We start from the raw sequence: 27,255 nt of genomic DNA, 5'->3' as shown, positions 1-27,255 counted from the left end.
AAACCCGCGCACCACAACGAAGAGTAGCCCCTGCTCGCCGCAACTAGAGAAAGCCCACGCACACCAACAAAGACCCAACGCAGCCAAAAATAAATAAATAAATAAATTTTAAAAAAATAGTAGATAAAGTAAAATATACACATAAAAAATGAGGAACGGGAGAAAGCAAGAAAAGGAATGAGAGAAAAACAGGGCATTGGAGACAGAGATATTGTATTGAAAAAAAATCAAATAGCAAGAGAGAGGAGGTGAAGAGGGCAAACTGAGATAGCTGGTTCTTAACGGCGATCAATCTGTTTTTCTCACATTTATTTGGATTTTCAACCATGGAATAACTTAATTATTCCTTTAAATATCAATAAGCTGATTTTCTTATAAGCTATTAAAACATGCAAATGTTTATGATGTACATAAAAGAAAACTGTACCTACAGTATGATGACAATTAAAAAGGAAATCCCTATGCTCAAAAAGAAAACTAGAAGGATACATAACATATTAAAAGTGATCTTTGGGTGATAAGCACACGTTTTTTTTTTTTTTCTCCTATTTTCCCCTTTGATATTTTTTTAACAGATTTTTAAAAAGAAAAAGCAACAATAAATATTGCTTGCAATGTCAATGGACTGCTTACTTACTACTCCATAATGGCCTTAATCTGTAAACTTCCATAAGCTCCACTAAGAACAGGGCATCTTCTGTAGCATGGATAGCCAGAGGCAAAGTGGTTTCTGAGCTGCAGGTTGGGTCCATTTAAGGGAGTGTGACAGAGTAGAGTTCTGTGGCCCCAAACTCAGGACCTTATTTTTTGCCTCATCTTTAGTCCTCTCTATTATTAGTATAGACTGTTTTATCAAAAAAACATTTATTGTAACCTTCTAAGTACCTGGCACTGAGCTAGAACTCCATGGAAAACAGTAATTACCTTTAAAAACAGTTAACTGACATGAAAGAAATATTGATAATATGAAATACCCGTGTCTTTCTTTTTTCTTCTCTAATGATAGGATCTGGAGTGTTTACTGAACAAGTTGATGAAGCTGTGGAAAATGGATCTAAACAGAAATCCTGTTTGTCTCAAACCGAAATATAGAGATAGACTGATACTGGTGTCCAAATCACTGGGTACATGTTTATATTATATTAATATGATTTTCTTAGAGAAAGAGAGCTGGTTAACTCTTTAGTTAATTTATCAGCAAGCCTTCAGAGATATGAATATGACATCTGGATCTATAAAAATGGTCAACTTTAAATTTGATATTTTAATAAAAGCAAAAGTTAAAATTGAGAAATAAAATATGAAAAAGATCTGCTGTTCAGAAATAATTAAGACATCAGACACTCTTTCTTTAAAAAGAAAATGTGGCTGTTACCAATAAAAATGGTTAGTCATAAATGCGTAGAACTTGCTGGCCTTTTGCCAAATTTTCACTGGCACAAATCCTCTGACGATCCAGAGACTCTTGGTTCTGTAGATAAAATTGATCAAGGTTTTCATTGCTTGACACTTGCCAAATGGCACCTTAAGAACATACAGGAGTTCCTTTCATCTGAAAGGAGAGAAGGTGGGGAGTCCCTTTATGAGATCTGTACAAATAATAACATTCCTGAATCTGCACTATATAAGGGGAAATGGACCAATGCTCTTCAATAGGTACCAAGTTATACAGTACCAGAGAGATAATCACTGCCCTCTCACAGAGGAGATTTGTGAGAGTGTTTCTATGACATGCTGTACTTGAGTATAAAAACTAACGTATGGCAAAACCACTTCAAAGCTCATAGCTATAGTAAACCTTGGTTAATCATAATGCTAGTACAGTGGTTCTCTTGGGGGAAAGAGGGGATGACAGAGGGTATATCAGAAACATCCAAGACGATTTTTCAAAACACGTATGTGAGAGTCACACCTTACCTACCCTTTACCCCACCAGCCAAGAGTAGGAAACAGAGAATACACAGGAAGAACAGTCATGTATATTCTTAAAGGTAAATTACTCGTATATTTGTACTTGGAATACTATCAGTCATTAAAAATTGTGTTTAAAGACGTGGTAAAATGGGCCTCCCTGGTGGCGCAGTGGTTGAGAGTCCGCCTGCCGATGCAGGGGATACGGGTTCGTGCCCCGGTCTGGGAGGATCCCACATGCCGCGGAGCGGCTGGGCCCGTGAGCCATGGCCGCTGGGCCTGCGCGTCCGGAGCCTGTGCTCCGCAACGGGAGAGGCCACAGCAGTGAGAGGCCCACATACCGCAAAAAGAAAAAAAAAAAAAAAAAGACGTGGTAAAATGCTCACAATACAGTATTAAAAAGTAAGATGTGATACTGTATAAATAGAGAATTCCATTTTTATATAATACACACATATATACACAATACACACCTAGAAAACAAAACAATGCTAAGAAATATACTAAAGTGTTATCCGTGGTTGTCAGTGATTATTTCTGGTTGTGGAATACAGGCAATGTTTTGTTTTCTCCATTTCTTTGAATTTTCCAAATCTTACAACACACAAAATTATTTGTGTAATTTAATATGCTCAATTTTCAAAACTTTTTAAAAAAACAAAATGTAAAGAAAGGGCTTCCCTGGTGGCGCAGTGGTTGAGAGTCCACCTGCCAATGCAGGGGACACAGGTTCGTGCACCGGTCCGGGAAGATCCCACATGCCACGGAGCGGCTGGGCCCGTGAGCCATGGCCGCTGAGCCTGCGCGTCCGGAGCCTGTGCTCCACAACGGGAGAGACCACAACAGTGAGAGGCCCGCGTACTGCAAAAAAAAAAAAAAAAAAAAATGTAAAGATAGCTGAAATCTCACTTCATAGAACGAAGAGGCCAGCTATGCGATTATTCCTATTATATCCTAGGATATAATAAGCATTATTAATGTATGTACTTTTAAAAGACCATGTTACGGGCCTTCCTGGTGGCGCAGTGGTTGAGAGTACGCCTGCCGATGCAGGGGATATGGGTTCGTGCCCCGGTCTGGGAGGATCCCATATGCCGCAGAGCGGCTGGGCCCGTGAGCCATGGCCGCTGAGCCTGCGCGTCCGGAGCCTGTGCTCCGCAACAGGAGAGGCCACAACAGTGAGAGGCCCGCATACCGCAAAAAATAAAATAAAATAAAATAAAATACCATGTTACATATATAAAACTTCTTATTGAAATTAACATAAAATATATTTTACTTTTTCCTATGAATAACCATAGAATTATTTAAATGAATAGATAATATTTAATTTTTGTTGAATATGACATTTTTGTTTTTTAAAATACTTTATGATCCAAGAAGGGTGACCATACATAAAATTGTTTATAATGATTACCTTTGTTAGTGATGGGAAGGAGAGATATGGATAGTAATTACAGAGACTTTTTATGTTTTTTCCATCATGTTTCAGTTGTTTATAATATGCACATGTTCTTTTTGAAATCAGAAAAAATAATTAAAAATAAATAAAAGTTCAACAAAAACAGAAGCTGTGTAAATAAGGTATTTTAAAAATAAATTTATTTCAGCCTATCGTGTAGCTGTTCATGTGTCCTGAACCAGAGGTATATATATTGTATGTGTATACATAATATTTATATATTGTATTTATAATGTTCATGCTGTATTGATACATAACATTTATAGCATTTATATACTACATTTTTTAACATATATATTTTCTCTAGAATTCCTTGATGGAAAAGAAATTAAAAATATGGAAAGACAATTCCTAATGAATTGGAAAGCATCCAAAGATGCCAAGAAAATCAGCAAAAAAAGGAACAGTAAGAACGAGGATATAAGTAACTCATACATAAGTAAGTAGGCTGTCATTCATTAGTTGATCACTTCTGCTAGCAAAGGGAATATTCTACTCAACAACAACAAAAAATACCAGAAATAAGGGGGGTTTGTGGGTACATGCATGTGTGTATAAGTGCTCCAGGGCACATAACTATAGAATGGAATGGAGAATATTTGTAATTTTTGAATTCTGAAATTGTGTGTTTTAAGATTTTGTGTTCACATTAATATTAGAATCCTTGTTACAAAATTAAAAATTAAGCTTTGCATTTTCAAAAAGTCTTAAAAACAATGTTGTTATGAACTAGCACTGAAAAAATAAGAAAAAGAAAGAGTGTGTTTATTTAAAAGTAGATAAATTTTTATATAAACTATTTCTATTTAAGGTAAAGCAAATGGAACAAATATGGTGAAATGTACCCAATGTTAATTCTAGTTTGTTTGATTTTTAGATCACAATTGTAGCTGTTACTATTTATCACTGATTCAATAAATAAAATATAAATATATAAACAAATAAAAAAATAAGGGGGGTTGTTTAGATTTTTTATGGGCTTTTTTTAAACTTGTTTACAATTCCTAGGAAATTTTTCCTATAATGTTTATATATGAAAATGGTAGTTACCATATATGAAAAAAGCTATGTTTAGTTCATATTGAGTATAACTATGTCAGCTATATAAACAGAGAGCCATGAGGGTGGGGAAAAGTGTATAATTTTATATCTGGCAAAAGTGCATGACACTAGTTATGTAAATGGTGAAACAACAATCAGCTATGTAACTTGTGAAACAATTCACAAGTATGTTTGTTTAGCAAAAGTGCAAAAATCACATTTTTCATCAGGATAAAAAATAAAAATGTATCACAACCACATATGTTCCCTATACTCTGTGGCCTGTCCTCTTTCTTAAGTACACTCCAACATTTGAATATTTTGATTATGATATGCCTAAGGTTGTGTTACAAGGACACGCCAACCTCCCCTGCCTAACTAATGAAACTAAATGTAGCTAAGTATGATGTGTAATCATCATCTTTAGCATACTGGGGAGTATCCTAGAATTCACTCTTCACATATTCTATAGTCCACAACGCTGAAATGAGGCCCTTGCTCTGTTCCGTGACAGTGTTTGAATGCTAATGGTCTTCTAATTCCACAGCTAACGGGATGGAGACACAGAAAGATGTGAGACCAGGGGAAAAGGGAAACGGAAACCAAAACAGTGTAGTGAGGCTTTATGCATAGATAGCATATCCTAGGAGCTCTATCACTCTAGGACAAGGAGGTTGAGGTGAAGAGAAGCAGAGATGGAAAGCTCTGATGATTTTGCCATATTGTATCCCCTGAATATGAACTGTTAACATTATTTCAAAGAATTGGACTTTTTTAGCTGACAGTATTCACATGAGTGATGATACTGTGTTGGCAATATGAACTTCTCAAGATCTAAAACCTATAAAATGGACAGGAGGCATTTCTCCTCCTCTGCTTATACCTGGCTGGCTGTGAAGGGCAAAACTAGACTCAGGGTAAGGACTTGCATATTTTCAGTATTACCCCAAAGATGTCAAAGTACCACCAAAGCAATGTTGAGAAAGAAGAACAAAGCCATAGGGATCACACTCCCTGATTTCAAACTACAGTTGACCCTTGAACAGTGAGGAGGTTAGGGGCGCCGACCCTCCCCAAAGTCAAAAATCTACATGTAACTTTACAGTCAGCCCTCCATATCCTTCGTTCCACATCCAAGGATTTAACCAACCTCAGATCGTGTAACACTGTAGTATATACTATAGAAAAAACTCCACATAAAAGTGGACTTGAGGAGTTCAAACCTGTGTCATTCAAGGGTATACTACTGTATACTACAAAGCTACGGTAACCAAAACAGTATGGTACTGGCACAAAAATAGACAGATCAATGGAACAGAATAGAGAGACCAGAAATAAACCCACGCTTATATAGCCAATTAATCTACAACAAAGGAGGCAAGAATATGCAATGGGGAAAAGACAACCCCTTCATTAAATGGTGTGAGGAAAACTAGACAGCTACATGCAAAAGAATCAAACTGGACCGGTTTCTCACACCATATACAAAAATAAACTCAAAATGGATTAAAGGCTTAAACGTACGAGCTGAAACCATAAAACCCCTAGAAGAAAACACAGGCAGTGAACTCTTTGACATTGGTCTTAGCAATATTGTGTTGGATCTGTCTCCTCAGGCAAGGGAAACAAAAGCAAAAACAAACAAATGGGATTACATCAAACTCAAAAGCTTTTGCATAGCGATGGAGACTACCAACATAGTGAAAAGACAGCCTACTGAATGGGAGAACAAAATTGCAAATGATAGGACTGATAAGGGGTTAATATCCAAAATACACAAAGAACTCATACAGCTCAGTATCAGAAAAGCAAATAACCCAATTAAAAAATGGGCAGAGGACCTGAATAGACATTTTTCCAAAGAAGACATACAGATGGTCAAGAGACACATGAAAAGATGCTCAACATCACTAATCACCAGGGAAATGCAAATCAAAACCACAATGAGATACCACCTTATACCTGTCAGAATGGCAATTATCAAAAAGACAACAAAATAATAAGTGTTGGCAAGGATGTGGAGAAAAGGGAACCCTGGTGCACTGCTGGTGAGATTGTAAATTGGTGCAGCCATCGTGGTAAACAGTACAGAAGTTCCTCAAAAAATTAAAAATAGAACTGTCATATGGTCTAGCAATTTCACTTCTGGGTATCTACCCAAAGGAAACAAAAACATTAATTCAAAAAGATATACACACACCAATGTCCACTGCAGCATTATTTACAATAACCAAGATATGGAAGCAACCTAAGTATCCTTCAATAGAGGAACGGATAAAGAAGATTCGGGATATATACAATGGAATATTACTCAGCCATTAAAAATAAAAATAAAATTTTACCATTTGTGACAACATGGATGGATATAGAGGGTATTATGCTAAGTAAAATAAGTCAGAAAGAGAAAGACCAACACTGAATGATCTCACTTATATGTGGAATCTAAAAAACGAAACAAAGAAAACAAAACAAAAACAAACTCATAGAAACAGAGAAGCAGTGGTTGCCAGGGAAGCGGGGTGAAACACGTGAAGGGGATTAAGAGGTAAACCTCCAGTTATAAAATGAATAAGCCACAGGGACGTAATATACAACACAAAGAATATGGTCAACAATATTATAATAACTTTGCATGAGGACATATGGTTACTAGGCTTATGGTGGTCATCATTTCACAATGATACAAATGTCAAATCACTATGTGGTACTCCTGAAGCTAGCAAGATATTGTACATCAACTATATTTCAATAAATAAATAAAGTGATTTCAGGCACACCTTGTTTTATTGCGCTTTACTTTATTGCGCTTCACAGATAATGCATTTTATACAAACTGAAGGTTTGTGGCAACACTTTGTCAAGCAAGTTAATTGGCACCATTTTCCCAACAGCATTTCCAATAGACATATCTCCAAAGAAGACCTACAAATGGCCAACAGGTATATTTTTTAAATGCTCAATGTCACTAATCAACAGGGAAAGGCAAATCAAAACCACAATGATGGGACTTCCCTGGTGGTTCAGTGGCTAAGACTCTGTACTCCCAATGCAGGGGGCCTGGGTTCAATCCCTGGTCAGGGAACTAGATCCCACGTACCACAACTAAGAATTCACATGCTGCAACTAAAAAAAACATCCTGCATGCCGCAACTAAAAATCCTGCATGCCGCAACGAAGATCAAAGATCCCGCATGCCACAACTAAGACGCAACACAGCCAAATAAATAAATAAATATTTTTAAAAACCACAATGAAATACTTCCTTATACCTGTCAGGATGGCTATTATCAAATGACAAAAAAATGTTGGTGAGGACATGGATAAAATTGGAACCCTTGCACACTGTCAGTGGGAATGCAAAATGGTGCAACCAATGTGAAAAACAGTATGGCAGTGCCTCAATATTTTAAAATAGAATAACCATATGATCCAGCAATCCCACTTCTGAGTATTTATCCAAAAGAACTGAAATCAGGATCTTGAAGACATGTTAACCCTCCTATGTTCACTGCAGTACTATTCACAATAGCCAAGATGTAGAAACCTAAATGTCCACTGACAGATGAATGGATAAAGAAAATAACGTATATACAAACAATGGAATACTATTCAGCCTTTAAAAAAGGGAAATTCTGTAATATGAAACAATGTGGATGAACCTTGAGGACACTATGCTGAATGAAACAAGCCAGTCACAGAAAGACAAATATTGCATAATTCCACATATATGAGGTATCTAAAATAGTCTAATTCATAGAATCAAAGAGTGGAATGGTGGCTGCCCAGGGCTAGGGGTGGCGGAAGAAATGGGGAGTTACTAATCAACAGGCATAAAGTTTCAGTCAAGCAAGATGAATAAACTCTAGAGGTCTGCTGTACAAAGTTGTACCTAGAGTCAACAATAATGTATTTATTGTACACTTAAAAAATAAACAGGGTAGATTTCATGTTAAGTGTTCCTACCACAATTTTTTTAAAAGCCATACAGAATGTTATATAGTACAGAAGCATCATTTCATACCTTGTTGTAGTTGCTATCATGATAATCATTAATAATTTAAAATGGAAAGCACTCCAGTCTAGGAAGCCAAGAAGAGGGGGCAAGGGAAGAAAAGAGAGCTAACACTTATTGTGCCAAATGTTTCAGATATTTATGCGCACTACTGCTTTAATCATTTTAACTTGTGGGAAAGGTAATTATTATATCCATTTTGCAGCTGAGAAAGCTGAGTTTTAGAAAGATGAAATAACTTGTCTAAGGTCACAAAGATAGCAGGGAGACAGTGATTAATCAGTTATCTGACTTCATCAAACAGCTTTGGCTTCTAGTGACCACTCTACTGATGACTGGCTGAATCATACTTGGACCCAAGAACAATAATGTCTGCTCTACGTAGAAATTCACTTCAGTTTGGTGGGAATTTAGAAAAATCTGCAAATGTGTAAATATGTGATATGTAAACATATAATTTTTGTAAACAAAAAAGGAACTAGGGAGAAAAATGAGACTATATTATGAAAGAACTTTGAAATTTTAAAAGTGTTCAAATAGGGGGGCTTCCCTGGTGGCGCAGTGGTTTGAGAGTCCGCCTGCCGATGCAAGGGACACGGGTTCGTGCCCCGGTCCGGGAGGATCCCACATGCCGCAGAGCGGCTGGGCCCGTGAGCCATGGCCGCTGAGCCTGCACGTCCGGAGCCTGTGCTCCGCAACGGGAGAGGCCACAACAGTGAGAGGCCCGCGTACCGCAAAAAAAAAAAAAAAAAAAAAAAAAAAAGTATTCAAATAGATTATATGATTTACTATATTGAAAAATAGACTGTAAGGTCAATTAAATTAAAATTAGGGCTTCCCTGGTGGCGCAGTGGTTCAGAGTCCGCCTGCCGATGCAGGGGACGCGGGTTCGTGCCCCAGTCCGAGAAGATCCCATATGCCGCGGAGCGGCTGGGCCGGTGAGCCACGGCCGCTGAGCCTGCGCGTCCAGAGCCTGTGCTCCGCAAGGGGAGAGGCCACAGCAGTGAGAGGTCCGCGTACGGCAAAAAAAAAAAAAAAAAAAAAAAATTAAATTAAATTGAAATTGAAAGCTGACTAGCTGTAATAGAAATTATGTGAGTTTTCCTCAGGAGTACTCAGTTATTCTCTCTTGGCCATCTATAGATGTCCTTCTTCCTCACCACCTACACGTTTGCCAACCCCATCCAAACAAATGGTACAGTTCTGAGCTTCCCAGGCTTACAACCTGTGATATCCCTGGATACACGTAATTAACACGCAATAACTCTGTCCTTAGCTTTGTGGCCAATAGCTTACACTGTAGTCTTTATGTAAAGTGTCTGTTATTGCCACTCAGGAGAAATGGAAAAAATGACTTAAAGTCTAGAAGATATACTGTGTATATTTTTAAATCTACAATATACCTTCAGGTCTTTAGAAGAGCTAAGATGAACCATTTAAAGATACCTCTGTACAACTAAATACATTATAAGTGAACAGGAATTCTTAGGAAGATAGTCATCTTTGTATTTCCTGACTACATATTTCTGGTAGCCCTATAAATTTGGAGCTCTATATGGTAAAATTAACTCAGACTTCAAGGATGTTACAATAAAAAAATCTTGTCTTAAATATAGTCACACAACTATATAGCTCAAAATTAGAAGCAAAGTCAAACACTTCAACAAAATTCAACATATCTGAATGCCCTTCAGCATTTTTTTTTTTGGTTGAACTGGTTTCGTTTTATTCATCATTTACTTTTGTAGTGCTTTGATGGAAATATTCATTTAGTCATTTAATAAACATTTGTTGAGCATCTTAGATGTGCCCAACACTATGCTAGGCCCTGGGAATTAGAGGCGAATAAGGCAGTCTCCACTTAAAAGGAAATCATTGCTGGAAAGGAAGGAGGATCTTTAAACAGGGAAACGATGTGGAATGTTAAGTTTGGAAATAAAGGTATGAACATATTACAAAAACTATAATTGACTAATCTACTCCCTAGAGGTTAAACACACTGAAAAAATAAACTCATAACAGCAAAATGTAAGGGCAGTTAATATTAATGTTGGTATACCCATTTTGTCTATGAGAGTTGACCATAAACTTTCCTGTGTAGGTTCTCATGTATGAAAGTCTGTGATATTTTTATCTTGGATATTCATTTTTTATTGGTTTTGCTGTGGATCTATATAACTTCATCTAATTCCATTTCATAAAACATAATTTTAGATAGTCTAATGCTTTTCTATGCCATGTTTGCAATTTAGTTATTAGTTTCAAAGCAGAATGCTTTTAATTCTTTGTATGTTACAGGTAACTTTGAAACAATGCATCACATAGTTCCTGTTTATTACCCACAGGTGGGTAAGCCAAAATTAGTTTTTTTCTCTGATAGACAAAGATACCTTACAAATGGAAATGCATCTCCAGAAAGCTCCCAAGAAGATAACCCTAAAATTATTGAAGACATGGGGTAGGTTCTTTCAAATATTTTTGTGTGTGATTTATCTTTTGGGGGAGGATGGGACACCCTCACTGTCAACAGCACAGAGGAAGAGAGCCCCTCCGTCTGTCTCCTCGTTCTCTGTTGCAGTGGAAGGGTTGATTCAGGAAGAGCTGGGAGTCACAGACTAGATACACCTACTGAGGTAGGGCAGGTGACTCAGGAAAGTCCCAGAAGCAGCATGTAAAGCTGTCTGAATGAGCAGGGATCATATCAAAGGAGCCCGAGGCCCAGATGATAATGGGTGGTCCATTAGTGAGTAGACGGCTACAGCAGGGCATCTGGTGGCAGAAAGGAGGAGAAGGCAGAGCATTACAGAGATAGGCTACTTTCACCACTTCTCCAAACCAAAGGTTCTTAATCTGGTGTCCCTGAAGGATACATTAGAAGTTTCATTAGATTCTCAAAGAGATTTATGATCCAAAAAATAGTTTAAGAATCACTATTCTAAACCTTGAGTTTATACATAATTTAGCTCATTATGAATCAGCTGAGTCTCCTAATGAGAAGAAAATTGCTTTTTTCAGCTTTAAAAAAGATGTTATTGGGCCTCCCTGGTGGCGCAGTGGTTGAGAGTCCGCCTGCCGATGCAGGGGATGCGGGTTCGTGCCCCGGTCTGGGAGGATCCCATGTGCCGCGGAGCGGCTGGGCCCGTGAGCCATGGCCGCTGGGCCTGCGCGTCCGGAGCCTGTGCTCCGCAACGGGAGAGGCCACAGCAGTGAGAGGCCCGCATACCGCAAAAAGAAAAAAAAAAAAAAAAAAAAAGATGTTATTGCTGTGATGTAAAGATAAATCATACCAGAAAATAACTTCCTTTATTCATAAAACTAACAGCCACCTGCTATATGCCAGACAATACTCAATATAATAAAAACTCAAATGAGATAGTCCTGATCTCAAAGATCTTGCAACAAGTTAGTGTGAGAGTCAAATGTGATGCCACTACTATATATTGTGATAAATGCTATGGGCGTTATACACCAGATCCTCATACATCCTACAAATTATCCATTCCACTTTTCTTCATTTATAATCAATACAATGATTGCTCTATTGATCTTTCCGATCATACCATAGTAGTCACTACAATATAATAAAGGGCCATAGCGTATTTCATTGAGAAAGTAATCAGAGCCAGTGGATGTACTTTAGAATAGATCTCCTTTTTCCAGAACTGCCTGATGAAGGTCACGTGGGTTTGTCACGAGACCCTCTTTGCAGGGTCCAGTCAAGGGATGGTGATTTAGCATTCCTTAATGGAGCCCTCCTGAAGAAGACCCACGAACAACAGTGCTGCACTACCCTACCCCCATTCCCTGAAGAGTGGCTCAGGCTTGCCAGGAGAGGCTTAAGGGAGAGAGAGTCCTGTGAGTCTGGAAAATGCTTTATCTGGGGAGAGGCGATAGGATATATAAGGAGTCCTAGTTTTGGTCTTGCCTCCTCTCCATTCACACACATAAAAAACAGAGGCTATGTGAGAATTTGCCTTACTGGTTATGTCCATTATCACTGCCATCAAAACCATAGCCAGTTTGTTCATAGCACCCCAACAGTTTCTTAAAGATTTACATACCTCACGTCAATTCCACAACAGTGTTCTTGAGTCTTGTCTCTTTGCCAAGCATTTTGAAAGGTCTTGCTAGTATATCATCAAGGTGGAAAAGAAAACAATAAAAATGAACACAGCTTCAGAAAACAATACTGGTAAGTCTGTACATTGCCACACACACTGTTAGATCAGTTGCGAGCTATGGCACATACCACATATTCTATAGCCCCAAGCAAAACTCTAGTCCCTAGGACTGCACTGACAAATCACTATATTCTCATTTTCCTGACTAGGAACACTAAACACAGAACTAAATGCATTTTTGACTGCTAAGTACTGCTAAGATAGGCTACCCTAAAGGAACCAGCAGAACAGAGGGGTTCCTGTGAGAATAATACAAAGAATGCCCTGCTGCTGCTACTATCAGTGAAGTTTACTATGTTCAATCCTGATTCCTAAGTGTTATAATGCGGAAAAGTATTACATAAACATTTTCTTTTAAATATGTTTTATTTCCTCATGTAACATTTTCATTGAGGACATGCCAAAATATTGTTTTGGCATCACAAATGATCTAAGTCTTATTAAATGGGAATATCAGTTCTACCTCTCTTTAATAAAAGATGACCAAATATATTACAGAATCTCATTAAGCTCTTGATAATAGATTGTTAGGGTATGCCTACTGCTAACATTTTACTAATTTAGTGTAAGGCTAAGAGACAATGAGGATAACATTAGAAGGTTAGTAAAGTATTAAAAACAAAATATGCGGCCCAAATGTAAAGGACAGATTTTTAGTTTCTAAAAGCGTTGGTTAAACCAATTCCTTCCCTTAATTACTTGGAGGATCATGAGCGGGCATCAGCAGAAGAGTCCCCTACAGTCTATATTTAAGATTCGAGGTGGGGAGCCTGTTCAGAGGTGGAAAGGAGCTTAGAGCCTTCTTCCAAAACGCTAAAAGTATGTGCCCCACACTCCTTTACGGTTTACACACTGAAAGCTGTGCCTGTATCCTATATGGAACACAGTGAAGCAAAATCTGTCCAATGACAGGGGAATGTTTTCCACCTCCTTTATAAATGCATGCAGTCTGTGCTCATGTATATTTACACAAGCCTGCTTTCCCTACAGGGAGGAAAAAGTCAGACTCATTGACGTTGCTTTTGACCCTCAAACTGAACTTGATACTATCAACGTACACTTTAATTAAAGATTAGTTCAACACTATTTTTTATTTAAAGGCTGATTCTGAACAAATGCCTTCACTGTTCAATTAAAAATAACATATGTATTAAACAAAAAACGTGCACATATTGCTTCTTTCTATGTTTGTCACAGTAAATACTTCTGACAGATGTTTCCTCTCTTTTCAAACATGCTAGGAGGTACTTGAGCCTTAGTAATTTAAAAATAGACATTAAATGCAGTTATATATTGTAAATAAGATCCACTGAGAATACAGCATTGTACAACGAAAAAAGCAAACTGTTACTTGATTAACTATCTTTCAAGCCTAAGTGATGTCAATAGAGTCAATCCATCTCTTTTCTTAATGTAAAAATAATAACTTTCTAGATGGGTTAGAATGCCCTTAGCTTCAGATACCTTTAAGGAATGTGAATCCCTGGGACCCATAATTCACAGGAAATGTTCACTGTATGTTTTTTAACTATTTATAAAATACCTACTATCTTTAGTTAGAATATGGAAGCATTAGGTTTCTTTGAGTTAAAAAATGACCTTTAAAAACAGTACAAATAATTTGTTTTTACCACTGTTAAGGTTATGTTTGAACAGTTGTAACAACAGATCTCCTATGTGCTTCAAGAAGAATTTTTTAAAACTTAGATAAGACTTTTAGTCATGAAACTCTGGAATGATCTTACATAAACTCATCTGCAAAGCTCTAAATGTCTTTAATTTTGCTGTGTTCAACCTAACCTCTAATTAACTTTTATATGCAAAATAAATTTATGTATCAGTAACGTAGATATAACATTAAGATTCTGGTTTGCAGTTCTCAAAGAACCCTTTGAAATTAGGACAACCCCCACCTCCCTCAAAAAAAAGCAATAGTGGTGAGCGACAAAGTGTTTCTTTAGAACAGTGTAAGCTCACTTTTGTGACTTCTAGTCTCAACTCTGTCAATGGCTTACTCTGTGAACAAGAGTTATGTAAGATCTAAGTTATAAAAATTGTATTAGTTATTTTCCATTTTAAAATGTCTACTTCGAAAGCTTAGTCTTCATTACCCAAACAAATTATAAAACACAGTAGGACCCTTTGAGATAAGAATACTATCAGCCCCATTTTATACATGGGGGAAATGAGTGTTGCAGAAGCCCAGTCAGAGGGGCCCAAAGTCACAGGATTGCCGTGAGGCAGAGGTGGGACTTGTATCCAGGTCGTTGACTGCAAAGGCCAAGCTCTTAACTACACTGCAAGGGGGGCTCAAAAACACCCTAAAGTACAGGCAGATAAAGTAAGTAAGGGAAGCAGGTGAGAATGTGACTGAGGTAAACTGGAGAGCACATGTCCAACTAAAGGCAACTGCAGTCTGCAGCTACTCGGCTCCAAAACGGTATAGCCAGGCAGACATGTTGAAGGTGAGAAATGAGACTAGCTAGCAAGCAAGATATCTAGATTGTGAAATCATCTGATTTTTAAAATGTTTTAAATATTGGATCAAGTTTTTTTTCTTTAAAAATGTCCATTAAAGTGAATAAAAAGAAAAAAATCAAGTAATGCTAGCAAGGATATGGAGCAATGGGAACTCTCACACACTACGGGTGGGAATGCAAAAAATACTTCAGCCGGGGCTTCCCTGGTGGCGCAGTGGTTGAGAGTCTGCCTGCCGATGCAGGGGACACGGGTTCGTGCCCTGGTCTGGGAGGATCCCACATGCCGCGGAGCGGCTGGGCCCGTGTGCCATGGCCGCTGAGCCTGCGCGTCCAGCGCTTGTGCTCCGTAATGGGAGAGGCCACAACAGTGAGAGGCCCGCATACAGCAAAAAAAAAAAAAAAAAAAATACTTCAGCCAATTTGGAAAATAGTTTGACATATTCTTACAAAGTTAAACACACACCACATTCAGCAGTCCTACTCCTAGGTACTTCCCCAGGTGGAATGAAAACCTATACTCACACAAAAATCTGAGCCCTGATGTTTTCAGTGGCTTCCTCATAATCACCAAAAATTGGAAACGACCCAAAGGTCTCTCAACTAGGGAATGGATAAACAAACTGTGGTACATCCATCCAATGGAATACTACTACTCAGCATTAAAAAGGAATGAACTAGCAATACATGACACAACATGGATAGACCTCAAAAGCATTATGCAAAGCAAAAGAAGCCAGACTTCAGGGAAATCAGCTCAGTACTTTGTGACCACCTAGAGGGGTGGGATAGGGAGGGTGGGAGGGAGACGCAGGGGGAGGGGATATGGGGATATATGTATACATATAGCTGATTCACTTTGCAACTAACACAACAGTATAAAGCAATGATACTCCAATAAAGATGTTTAAAAAAATAAAATAAAATAAAGAAGACAGACTTAAAAGGCTACACACTGTATGATTCCATGACATTCTGGCAAAGGCAAAACTATAGAGAGAAAATATCAGTAGTTGCTGAGGACCTGGGGTTGACTACAAAGGGTCAACACAAGGGAATTTTGGGGGGGTGATGAAATGTTGCATATCTTTATTGTGGTAGTAGTTACATGACTGTTAGTGTTTATCAAAACTGCTGAACTATACGCTCAAAAGAGTGAATTTAAGCCTGTAAATTATACCTTAATTAAACAATGAGGGAAGTCGCTGAAAGGTGAAAAAAAGCACCAACTCTATAAAACCCATTGATATAGCTATATAACAAATCAATATATTTTCTTCACTGGTATGTGTGATTATTTTACAATATAAAGATAAGATGCCAAACTATTTGACACGTTTAAAAAAAAGATAAGTATGATTTTAAGACCTACATCACGCTCAGTGAAATAAAATCTACGGCACTCTAAAACCAGATTAGACAAGAACTCCAAAGAAAGACATACTATAAAAATAGTATTTGGATTGTTCATAGGGAGTCAAGTTAAAGTATGCCCTTTATTGAGATAGCAGATACAAAAACCGTTTGCAAATAATGAAAAACCCTACAAATAGTAAATAGAAGAGTATGGTGAAAAGCACAGGTGTTAGGGTCAATCTGCCTGGCTTGACTCCTGTCTCTGCCACTTACTACCTAGGTGACCTTGGACAAGTTACTTCAACCCTCTGAGCTTTATTTTTCTCAACTGTAAATGTAAAGTCCTCAAAGGGTTTTTGTAAAGACAAAATGAGAAAATAAAGTGCTTTTTGTATAGCACTTAAGAAGTGCTCAATAAGGTACCTGTTACTAATTTATGTAATGTGGAAAATTTGAAGATTTTCGTCTTCCATTTTGAACTTAATTGCAAATACTGGTTTCTTGCAGGAAGCAGGACGACTCTAGAGTCATCAGAGGGTTCAGAGAGGCTGCTTAGAGTGGTAGCAGATAGGACAAGGGGGGTGGCCTGCAGTGGCTGGTCTTGTTACATCAGCCCTTTCTTTGGAACTTGACTGTTGGGCAACTCAGCAGGCAGCTGGCCAGGCACTGTTAGCAGTGAAGTGCCTCTGCTGTGCCTGCACCTCCACCCCACCTCCTGAAGCAGCAGGAGACTCTAGCAGGCTAGGCTGGGGTGAGGTGTGTGAGGTGCCAGCGTGCCTACCCTTGTCGGCCCACCTTCCCCCCGTATTCTTATGTCCACATCTCTCCCAACTCATAGATTTTCCACATTCTTCCCTTCCTCGGGGGGGGGGGGGGGAATCTTTGTTTCTGCTTCCTTTCAAGCCTGAGAAGAGGCACACAGTTTAGTAACTAATCATTAGCCTTCACTATTGTTATGTGTCCTAGATTATATACGTTTGCTACCTGTTGTGGATAACTTTCATCTTTGAAATAATTTAAACGCTGTTTTGTTTTGTTTTTTCTCTGTCAATACAGGAATCTCTCTTTGAAGGAATCTGAAAGCTTGCTGACCAAAAATGATGTATGTGAACCTCACCTTCTTCATAACTCAAAAGTAAAAGAAAATGTGTTTGTAAAAAACCAGTAAATTCAGCCTTAAGCGATCTGAAACGTGTGACTCTACCTTTATCGCATTACTAGGCAACGTCATCCTTTGGGGTTTGTAGCTTTACGGTATCTCATGATATAAGAAGAACCTTTTGAGTTCTTGTTTGATTTGCTTCTTTACAGAATCCGAAACAGTGCTTTCCAACTGCTTTATTCCTCATTACGTACCATTTACAGGGGAAATAAAGGTGTGCTTTCTCCTTCACCAAAAGAAAGTAATCCTTTTTTGAACCAATGGTATTTTGGTGTGTTTCTTTCTAAAGTGTAAATCGAACTACAGTTACGGAATGGGAATTGAGATGAAAACCTGAGGATTCTTTTGATTCACTAGTATACTTAAAGTGTGTGGAATTCTACACTCGAATACAATAAGTGCCACCATTACTATGCACTAGTCGGTGGCTCCAATTTTAAAATCTATGGTAAAGGATGAAATTATGTCAGGTATACAAGAGCGCTTTCATTAATGCTATTTTAAATTCGATATTCCGTCCTGACCGCAAAGAAGGTGTTTTAACGTCCTGCTCTTCCCCTCGCAGGCACTGTTTTCAAGGATGGACTAATCACGTCGCTGGGAAATACGGGGCGTCCGCTCAGACTTCACCTCTGAAGGCGATGGGTCCAAACGCGCGGAAGCCACAGAGGGTCGGGGGGCGTCCAGGGCCCAGGCTTCCTGGGCGGCTGGGAACAGGTCTCGCGGGGCAGCGCCCCCTTTTCTCAAGGAGGCCGGAGAGAGCCCCTCCCCGCACGGCCGCCGGCCCCGCTCCCCGGGGGGGCCACGAGGGCTAAACACTTCAGGCGAGTTCCCCGCAGGGAAACTCCAAATCCGTCCAAATAGCGAAACAAAGCGGGGGCCCCTGGGGGACGAGTGAGGTGCCGGAACCTCGGGGAGAAGCGACCGCGACTGGGGGAACTTCCTAAGGTACCACAGACAGTGGGCGCGCTCGAGCTAAGTGCAGTTTATCTCTGGGCGGCTCAGTAAACTGGTCACGGAATCCCGAGGGTGGAAGGACTACGCTTTCAGCAGTTAGGGCAGCGGGAGACATTTACCTTGTGGTAGAGTGAAAGGTGAGCGCCTCGAGGCGGCACACTCCACAGTTCCTCACAGAAAGTTACGTCACGCTCAACAAAACGGCCGCGTTCCCGCCTCGGCTCGGCGCCGGCCTGGAAGGTGCCGGGGCTCAGACTGGGCCCGAGGCGGAAGGGCGGCGGCAAGGCGAGCTAACTCGCGAGGCCGCGCTGGGGTCCTACAGCTCAGCCCGCAGCTCTGGCCCAGTCGGCCGCCAACCCCGCGCGCTGGACGTGCGGCTCTCCGAGTCCCGCCCCGGGGAGAACCTGGACGCGGAGGGGCGGGGCCAAGAAGACGGCCCGCCCCCTCTGGCCCGGCCCCGCCCCGCCGGACGGGTGCATTAATGACTCTCCCGAGGCGGACGGGCTGCTCGGAGAGGACCGAGTCCCCTGCACGGCACCTCAGGTACCTGCGGACGTCAGCAGGTCCTTCTGCGGTCATCCCACGCCGAGCTTGGCCAGCACGCACGCCTCGCCTCGCAGGAGCCCGCATAAAAGGCGCGTCCGGCCCAGGCTGGAAGCGGCCGTAGCCTTCGGCTGGACGAGGATGGAGTGACCGGCGCGGTCCTGGCCACGCAGACCCAGCTCGACGCTCCTCGCCTGCCCTCGCAGCGGAGCCGAACCTCGTACGGCCGCTCCAGGAAAGGTGAGGGCCCCGGTCCGACCCCCGCCGCGCTGCTCCCGGGCTTGGAGGGGTAGCGGGTGCCTTAGTGCCGGGAGAGGCCACCGATCCCCCGCTTCTCCGGCAGAAACTGCCCTGAGCTCCTGCCGTCGCCCCTGAGGTTCCCCGGGCCTCGGGAGCTAATGGTGCGAGGGCGGCCGGCGTGGGCACGGCTGGCCCTGGCGAGGCAGGGCTTCCCGCCGCGCTCCACGAATTGACCAGCTTCATCTTTACTGCTGGACAGGCGGGACAGCGATCCAGAAGCGCGAACAAGTTCCGAACCGGAGCTGTGCTTCCGAAATCTTTTTCCCCGGTAGCGTAGCCCTTCCGATTAATTTGTCGGCGGAAAGTAGAGCCGGCACCGCGCCCCTCCTCAGCCTTCCAAGCAGCCCAGGAACACTCGGGCCCCACCACTCTCCCCAGACGCCGGGAGGCAAAAGCGCCCCAGTCAAAAGGTGCTCAACTCTGAGATCGCCTGAAGCCATGTCGGACGGCCGGGGCCGGCGCGCAGGGGGAGCGGGAGGGCTGCGCCTCCCCGGGTTAAACTCGACCGGCGCCCCAGCCTCACCGCGCCTTCCGTCTTTGGCAGGGCGCGCGGCGCCGGAAGCCGCTATGGACAGCGGCGGCCCCGCAGGCAGCCACCTGATCGCCAGCAAAGAGCCCGCGCCACCGGTAGCCGCCACCCGAGACTCGAGCCAGGGACGGACCGGACCGGGGCCGGCGGGCGCAGGCGGCGGCGCGCGCTCGGGGGGCGGGAGGCCGGCGGCTGCGAACGCGGCGCGGGAGCGCAGCCGCGTGCAGACTCTGCGGCACGCCTTCCTGGAGCTGCAGCGCACGCTGCCGTCGGTGCCGCCGGACACCAAGCTGTCCAAGCTGGACGTGCTGCTACTGGCCACCACCTACATCGCGCACCTCACTCGCAGCCTGCAGGACGACGCCGACGCACCGGCGGATCCCGGACTGGGCGCCCTGCGCGGGGATGGTTACCTACACCCTGTCAAGGTAGGCGGGCAGGGCGCACTGGGGAGCCGGGGCCGGGAGCATGGCACCTTGACCGCGGGGTCTGCCCCCGCCTGGGCAGATACCGCCCAGCTCTCACCCCTCCTTCAGGGTGAGGCGGGGAACAGATCAGGAGAGCGACCTTGGCCCGCGAAGGCACCCATAGCGAGGTCCCCACTGCACAAGGCTACTCCTTGACGGTTTGCAGGTAGAGGGCTTAAACCCGGGCTGGCTTGGGTAGGGGAGTCTCACGCCCCTTATAGGATGCAACCTACAGGATTCCTTTCCTAGATGAGAAGTTTCTTGCGGGTGCCTGGCGGGGTGCTTGGTTGCACGTCCTGATAATTTTTAGTGTCCGAGTTACATTTATGAGCCTTTGAGGGTTTTAAATTTACATCATTGTTACCATTGTGGTGTTTATCAAATATTTGAAAAGTTTCAGGAATTAAACAGGGTGAAGGAAGTATCTGCCCCTAACTAATCCTAGGAAACTAATGTTGGAAATTTTTTGTAAAGCTGGTAAAAACAAAAGGAGACCATTCTGCGTCCCCACACAGTGAATGTTCAGTCCGTTTTAATGAAGGTTAACGATCATGGACTAGACAACCACCAAGAATGTTAGAAAAACTATAATGAGTTTATGTGATTTTCATAATAAGTTGGCATATATGCTGTGTTCTGATTAAATATTCAAGTAACATAATGTACAAAATTATCCAAGAGACTCCCTCTTGTATGTTTTTCATTACATATAGGTAGAGTGGTCAGGGTTTTTGTTTAATACGGTATATATGATTATGATTCATTACCTATATTACAGTATTTAGACTCTCATCATCCTTTTCTCCTAGATTTGATTGTTTTCAAATCTTACATTGATCAGGCATTCTGTTCAAAATGGATCACCTTCCCTATGTTTTCTAATACTAAATATTCAAATTTTTGATTCCACCATTCTGAAGCATTTTCTCCCTCTCTCTCTCTCTCTCTCTCTCTCACACACACACACACACACACACACAAAATTAGGACTTTGCCTTAAGTATATCAATGTTCAATAAATTATTGAATAATCATTATCGAATTGAGGGTAAAGTACATCCTCTAATATTAACTGAACTTAAAATTCTGTGGTAAGGTTTAATAAAATTTACTTTGCACATTTAATCAACATGATGATAGACTCAAACTAGTTCAAATATTAAGTATAAAAATTTGAAATATCATTTATTCATAATTATGATAGACTATTCCATTCCATGCATGTGTTGTATAACCTCAGCTGGAAAGTTATTCATTATTAATTAAGGGGTTTTGTATTACTATTGATATTAGATGCTACTAATCTGTTAATATTAGATTGATATTAGGTACATTAGATTGCTATTCAAATATATCATTAATATTAGATTTCTTTTGACTTGACATTATACTCTAAGGAAGTTTATTTTAACATTAAGTAGGCTTTAATACAAAAGACATCTGTTAAATGCCTCTTTGTGGGAGAGAGAAATCAGATGAGAAATCCAGTTGTTTTTTGCCTTAGTTTCTTGCAGTGCTTTTTTGAATGAGTAATGTTAAAACCATAATTTTCATGTAACAATAAGCTTAACAAGAGTTTTTTTGCCCTGACTCCCATACCAAATGTTTTTGTAGTCATATAACTCTTTAAAGAAAAATTAAATCTCATTTGTCCTCTGAATCAATTATTTTTATTTTAAAAGACAATCTAGGGATAATGAAAGAAAGCCAAAGGTTACCTCTTAAAAATGAAATTGATGATGGTTGAACAAGTGACTAGTCTATTTTAAAATCATTTACTGAGTGCCTGCTTTGTGCAAAGCACTGTTAGGAGAGTGAATGCAATTAAGGGTAAGACTCGATCCCTGCCCTAAATGAGCATATAATAGAGACAAAGACAGAAATATAAATAACAGTATTATAAGAGAGAATGTAGTATGTGCCATAAGAGAGGCTATAACCATATGCAGTGGAGATGCAGAGGAAAGAGATTTTACGTACAGAATTGAAACTGCCTGTAACACATTATTTTACAGAGACTACCAAAATGCTTAAATATTAAGTCTATCGTTGATTAACCTAAGGCCAAAGAAATAAAGATATTCTGATTATTTGTACTTTTTGGTTTACTTAGTTAAAGAGTGTTCCAAAATGACTTTTTCTGCCTTACAACGTAAGGGGGTCTTTACTTTGATCAAAGATCCATTAACAAGTATTTCAAGGCCATAATTTTGAATCATCAGTTCTTATTATCAGTATTGGGGATTTAGCACTGTTAGCATTGTTGGGAATTTACATTATGACTTTACCTCAAATGAAACTGGAAGGTTTAAGAGACTGGAATCCCAGGGCATAGCCTAAAACAGCAGTTTTTATCCCTTTGGGATGTGAGCAGTTCTGATCAGCACCAGAGTCTGAAAGGGCAGTGCTTCTCCAAGGGAACAGGGGTATATTTCAGATACTTACATTGAAAGAAAAGCACAGATGGCTTTATTAATTGCATTACCCCTGGAGAATCATTGTTGATAATACAGATAAACAATAATTTCAAAAAATAAATACAAAGTTTTGTTATTTTGGAGTCATTTAACTCCAAAAACCAGGAATATATTTTTAGTCTTCAGTTTCAGGTTCAGTTCTGGTTAATTGTATGAGTTTGCTAGATTGTTCTAAGCTAATGAAACTACATAATTTTAAGTATGACTTATTAGGTAAAGTAGAGGTCAGGATTGTGTTAATCTACACAATGCTAAAACAGACCATTGAGAAGTGAAATGTAAATCAGTCAGCTGGCTTTTTTGGCATGAGGCTGACATGCAACCTAACCAATATCGTATTTATATTTTTATTCCTGACTCTTAAAACTATTTATGTGTCTGCATTAAATTCATTTGAATAAAATCATTTGAAGACTTTCTGAAAATCCAGGGACACAAAGTTATTAAAAAGGGAAGTTTTATTAAGTCCATGAAAAATCAGGCAAAAATCCACATATACACTTTTAGGTTTGCTTCATAAATTACTTACATACTAGCAAGGCTGTAAAGAACAGATGCTTTCACTTGTCTCCACTCTTGGTTGCATGATTTAGAGTGATTCTCAATACAGTGGAACCCAGGAAACACAGAGAACTAACAGGGAGCATTCAGTAGTATTTTTATTTTATTTATACTTAGATGTGTTTAAGTCACATTCTCAAATTATTATTATCTATATTTTCAAATGTAGAGTTCTCACATTACATTTGAGGTTTGAGCATGAGATTTTTATGCTCATGAAAACGTGGCAGGAGCGTAAAAGATTGAAAAGCACTGGTTTATAATATGCCTAAAATTCTGCACTTGAAATTGATGACCTATGCCCTACACTATTTGCTACATGTGAATATTAGTCGGCTCAGGCTGCAATAACAAAATACCATAGACTAGGTGGATTAAAAAACAGAAATTTGTTTTCTCACAGTTCTGGAGGCTGGAAAGTCCAAGATCAAGGTGCTGGCCAGTTCACTTCCTAGTGAGAGCTCTCTTCCTGTCTTGCAGCTGGCCGACTTAACTCTCTCAAAGAAGGGGAATTCTCCCCCTTCTTAAAAGGCCACTAACCCTATCATGAGGGACCCACCCTCATGACCTCATCTAACCAAAATTACCTCCCCAAATATCATCACGTTGGGCGTTAGAGCGTCAACAAATGAATTTGGGGGAACACAAACATTCAATCCATAATACCATGACACTGGATTTTTCAGTATAATGCAGGCCTTAAATCTGATCTAACAATGCCAAATCCAAACATATCAAAAAATCCCAGGCTAGTTTCTAAAACACTTAATGTTACCAACTGGTAGCAGGGATCCCAAGAATAGGATCAACATGATATACCCAGAAAGTACAAGAATTCACATCTATGGTTTAAAAAAAAACAAAACCTGAAATGGATTTGCAAAAATAAGTAACACAGTGTCAGTCTTATTACTGTATCGAACATAAAATACAAGTTTGTTTATAGGAAGATTATATAAGAATGGACCATTTAAATTCCAAGTAACACAGATGTTATATTTAATCTGTGTTAAAGTATAGATTCCCAGCAGAATAAGCTGAATTTAGGACTCTTAAATTCACTTATCCCATCTGGAGAAATAAAAATCACATGCCTACTTATTATTCCTGTGGCTACATTTTACATCTGGAATCCCAGTTTAGGTGACAGTAACTGTATTCGGAAGTATAAGGAAGGCTTATATTATTCCAGATAAGAACTGACTCTACCTTATACTTCTCCAAAGAGGTCCATTCTGATTTAAGTGGCCTGGAGTGTGACTTGGCCATCAGTATTTTTTAAAGCTCCCGTGTGATTCTAATATGCAACTTGTGTTGAAAACCCAAAGCTCTTACGGACTTTGGATTGTTAATAATTGTACCTCTGTTTGAGCACCGTGGATCATTTGTGAGGCATTTAAGAACATTTCATGGTGCTGTGTAACCAGCAGTCTGCCCATGAATGTTTGCTGGTGAAAATAGCCTGCTGCTCACAGCAGCATTTACTCTCTGGAGAGTGTGGGACCCCACTGCTGACCTTTAAGAGTTGTACTCTTTTAGTCTAAGGACTCACCTTTGTATTAAAAAAAAAAAAAAAGCACTATTTCTCTGATTAGTATTCCAAGGACCTTAGAACTAAAATTATATGACCCTCCCCTCTTAAAAAAAAGTCCATCCTGAAAGTACTACCTATGTAGTATATTTTTTCATCATCATGCCTGTTTGGAAATTAATTGTATTGTTTGAGAGGCTGTCCATTTTAAAGGTAAATTTAGAAAAGACACAATCAGAATACAAATGCGATGATTACTGAAAGGTTAGAGCTGTGTGATGCCAGTACAAGCAGACATTTAACCTGGATGTTCTAGCTGTATAACACCAAACATTCTAATATGTGCAACTTCAAGATATTGCTTTTAGCTAGGTAAAATGTTTAGATAGTCGAATTAGTCACTTTTCATTGTAGTCCTTTGACAATGTAGATGCATAATACTTAACACAGATAACTTTTTTTTTAGTATTTTTAAAATTTTTTATTTATTTTTGGCTGCGTTGGGTCTTTGTTGCTGCGCGCGGGTTTTCTCTAGTTGTGGCACTCGGGGGCTACCCTTCGTTGCGGTGCGCGGCCTTCTCATTGTGGTGGCTTCTCTTGTTGCGGAGCACGGGCTCTAGGCGTGCAAGCTTCAGTAGTTGTGGCACACGGGCTCAGTAGCTGTGGCTTGTGGGCTCTAGAGCGCAGACTCAGTAGTGGCGCATGGGCTTAGTTGCTCCGTGGCATGTTGGATCTTCCTGGGCCAGGGATGAACCCATGTCCCCTGCATTGGCAGGTGGATTCTTAACCACTGCACCACCAGGGAAGTCCTACATATAACTTTTTAAAATATTTTTAAAGCCAGGGATCTTGTTTTAGGCTTAATTTTGTTTTAGGTTTAGTTTAACATTAAAACATTGTGGGTATATTTTCCTACATTTAAATATATTCATTCTCCATGATTTTTTGCAGTTCTGGTCCACATGCACACGTATTATTTCATATAATTATAATCAAAGTCTGGGTATGTTTTTACTTTTATTATTAGCACTAATAATTTTATTATTAGCATTATTTACTTTTATTATTAACATTTTTTCGTGTCATCACTTAGACTTCATAATTACCATTGTTACTAGCTACATGATATTGCATTTGCATTGAGGTATTTGGAATTTTTAATATTACTATTACACACTATATCTGTCACAGATACTAACTTTTGGATTCTTGTTTAAATATTCTTTTTCAGAAATGGCCCATGCGATCAAGATTGTACATTGGTGCTACTGGTCAGTTTCTGAAGCATTCTGTCTCTGGAGAAAAAATAAATCATGACAATATTCCAACAGACTCACAGCCTTAGGCTCTCCCCTGAGGGGGGCTGGTAGAAAGTGATGTCATTGTTTTTAAATGATATGAAATAATTCTATATTTATTACATCAGACCTAACAAACATCATTTCTGAAAGTTTACATGTGAATCCATAGTTGGATGTTCAGATTTATCTAATCTAAATAAATGTGGAATGAAATAATCAGTCTGGTAAATTATGTAATAATAATAATGTAAACCACACAGCTTATCTATTCAGTGTGAGAGAGTCACTACTATATAGTGCCGGAGAAACTAATGGAAAAAAAGAAAGAGACATAGGAAAGCAAAGAATTGTGTATATATCCAAAGAATACACACATTTTCTGTAGTATATCTGTTACAAACTGAAAAGCTAATATCTATGTATACAATCTTCCTGGTTTAAAAAGAATAAAAGCTGGGTTTGTAAAACACCAGTATTTCATTTTTGTGAAAACCAGTCTGTGCTTAGTATTGGTCTAAGAAGCCGTTCCACTTGGAAGGTCTGAGATCATTTATTCAGTTTTAGCTGAATATGTGTGAAAAGACTGTTGAAGTAATATGACAGTGCAGCAACTTCTATAACTATTTTTCCCTCTTAGAAAACTTGTTTGGAGTATTAGGAATGGTTTGCTTCCTAGGACAGGGCTTGGCCACCTTCCTAGAGTATTATTAAATATCTTATTATGTTTCCAAATTGTGGAAGGCATTGGGAAACCCTGCAGCCCTGTGTGAACAGCAGACGGGTGTCACTGGGCAGCAGGGTTTGTCACCCTCCCCCCTGGTCACTCCACATCCACCCCACTCTCTTTCAGGTCCTGGACTAGGTACACAGGTGCAGCTGTAGCCCTGTAGAGAAAGTGGCACATTCAGACCTGTCAGGGGCCTCCAGCGAACCCCCGTGACCTTCACAGTCACAGCTTTGGCCAGGTCCCTTCTCCCCTTGTCAGTT

General features: G+C 40.2%; 2 protein-coding genes and 1 long non-coding RNA gene across 4 annotated transcripts in view; 2 read left to right on the top strand and 1 right to left on the bottom strand.

Moving 5' to 3' along the window:
• Positions 1–17,631, top strand: part of PPP1R42 (protein phosphatase 1 regulatory subunit 42) — a 38,846-nt gene extending 21,215 nt beyond the window's left edge. The window contains exons 5-8 of the mRNA XM_081259018.1: positions 1,007–1,124; positions 3,681–3,812; positions 10,725–10,884; positions 17,497–17,631. Of these exons, the coding sequence (XP_081115144.1) occupies positions 1,007–1,124; positions 3,681–3,812; positions 10,725–10,884; positions 17,497–17,608 (522 nt within the window). The 3' untranslated portion in view covers positions 17,609–17,631. The remainder of the gene's footprint in view (positions 1–1,006; positions 1,125–3,680; positions 3,813–10,724; positions 10,885–17,496) is intronic.
• LOC308630384 overlaps positions 1–27,255 on the bottom strand; it is a 43,814-nt gene that overhangs the window by 2,389 nt on the left and 14,170 nt on the right. The window contains exons 2-3 of one of the 2 annotated variants that reach the window (XR_014017838.1): positions 12,488–12,553; positions 11,009–11,195 (exon numbers count right to left, since the gene is read on the bottom strand). This is a non-coding gene — a long non-coding RNA (uncharacterized lncRNA). Of the gene's footprint in view, positions 1–11,008; positions 11,196–12,487; positions 12,554–27,255 lie in introns of those variants that run through there. The other variant, XR_014017837.1, reaches the window with a different exon arrangement.
• Positions 19,970–26,312, top strand: TCF24 (transcription factor 24; the record flags this gene model as incomplete). Its single annotated transcript, XM_081258715.1, has 2 exons — positions 19,970–20,359; positions 26,199–26,312. 2 exons carry the CDS (start codon positions 19,970–19,972, stop codon positions 26,310–26,312), a joined length of 504 nt encoding a protein of 167 aa, XP_081114841.1.

Source organism: Mesoplodon bidens, assembly GCF_964165515.1.
Source record: "Mesoplodon bidens genome assembly, chromosome: 16".
In the NCBI taxonomy this organism is placed as follows: domain Eukaryota; kingdom Metazoa; phylum Chordata; class Mammalia; order Artiodactyla; family Ziphiidae; genus Mesoplodon; species Mesoplodon bidens.
The sequence above is the reverse complement of the archived record's forward strand: the minus strand, read 5'-3'. Positions and strand labels throughout refer to the sequence as shown.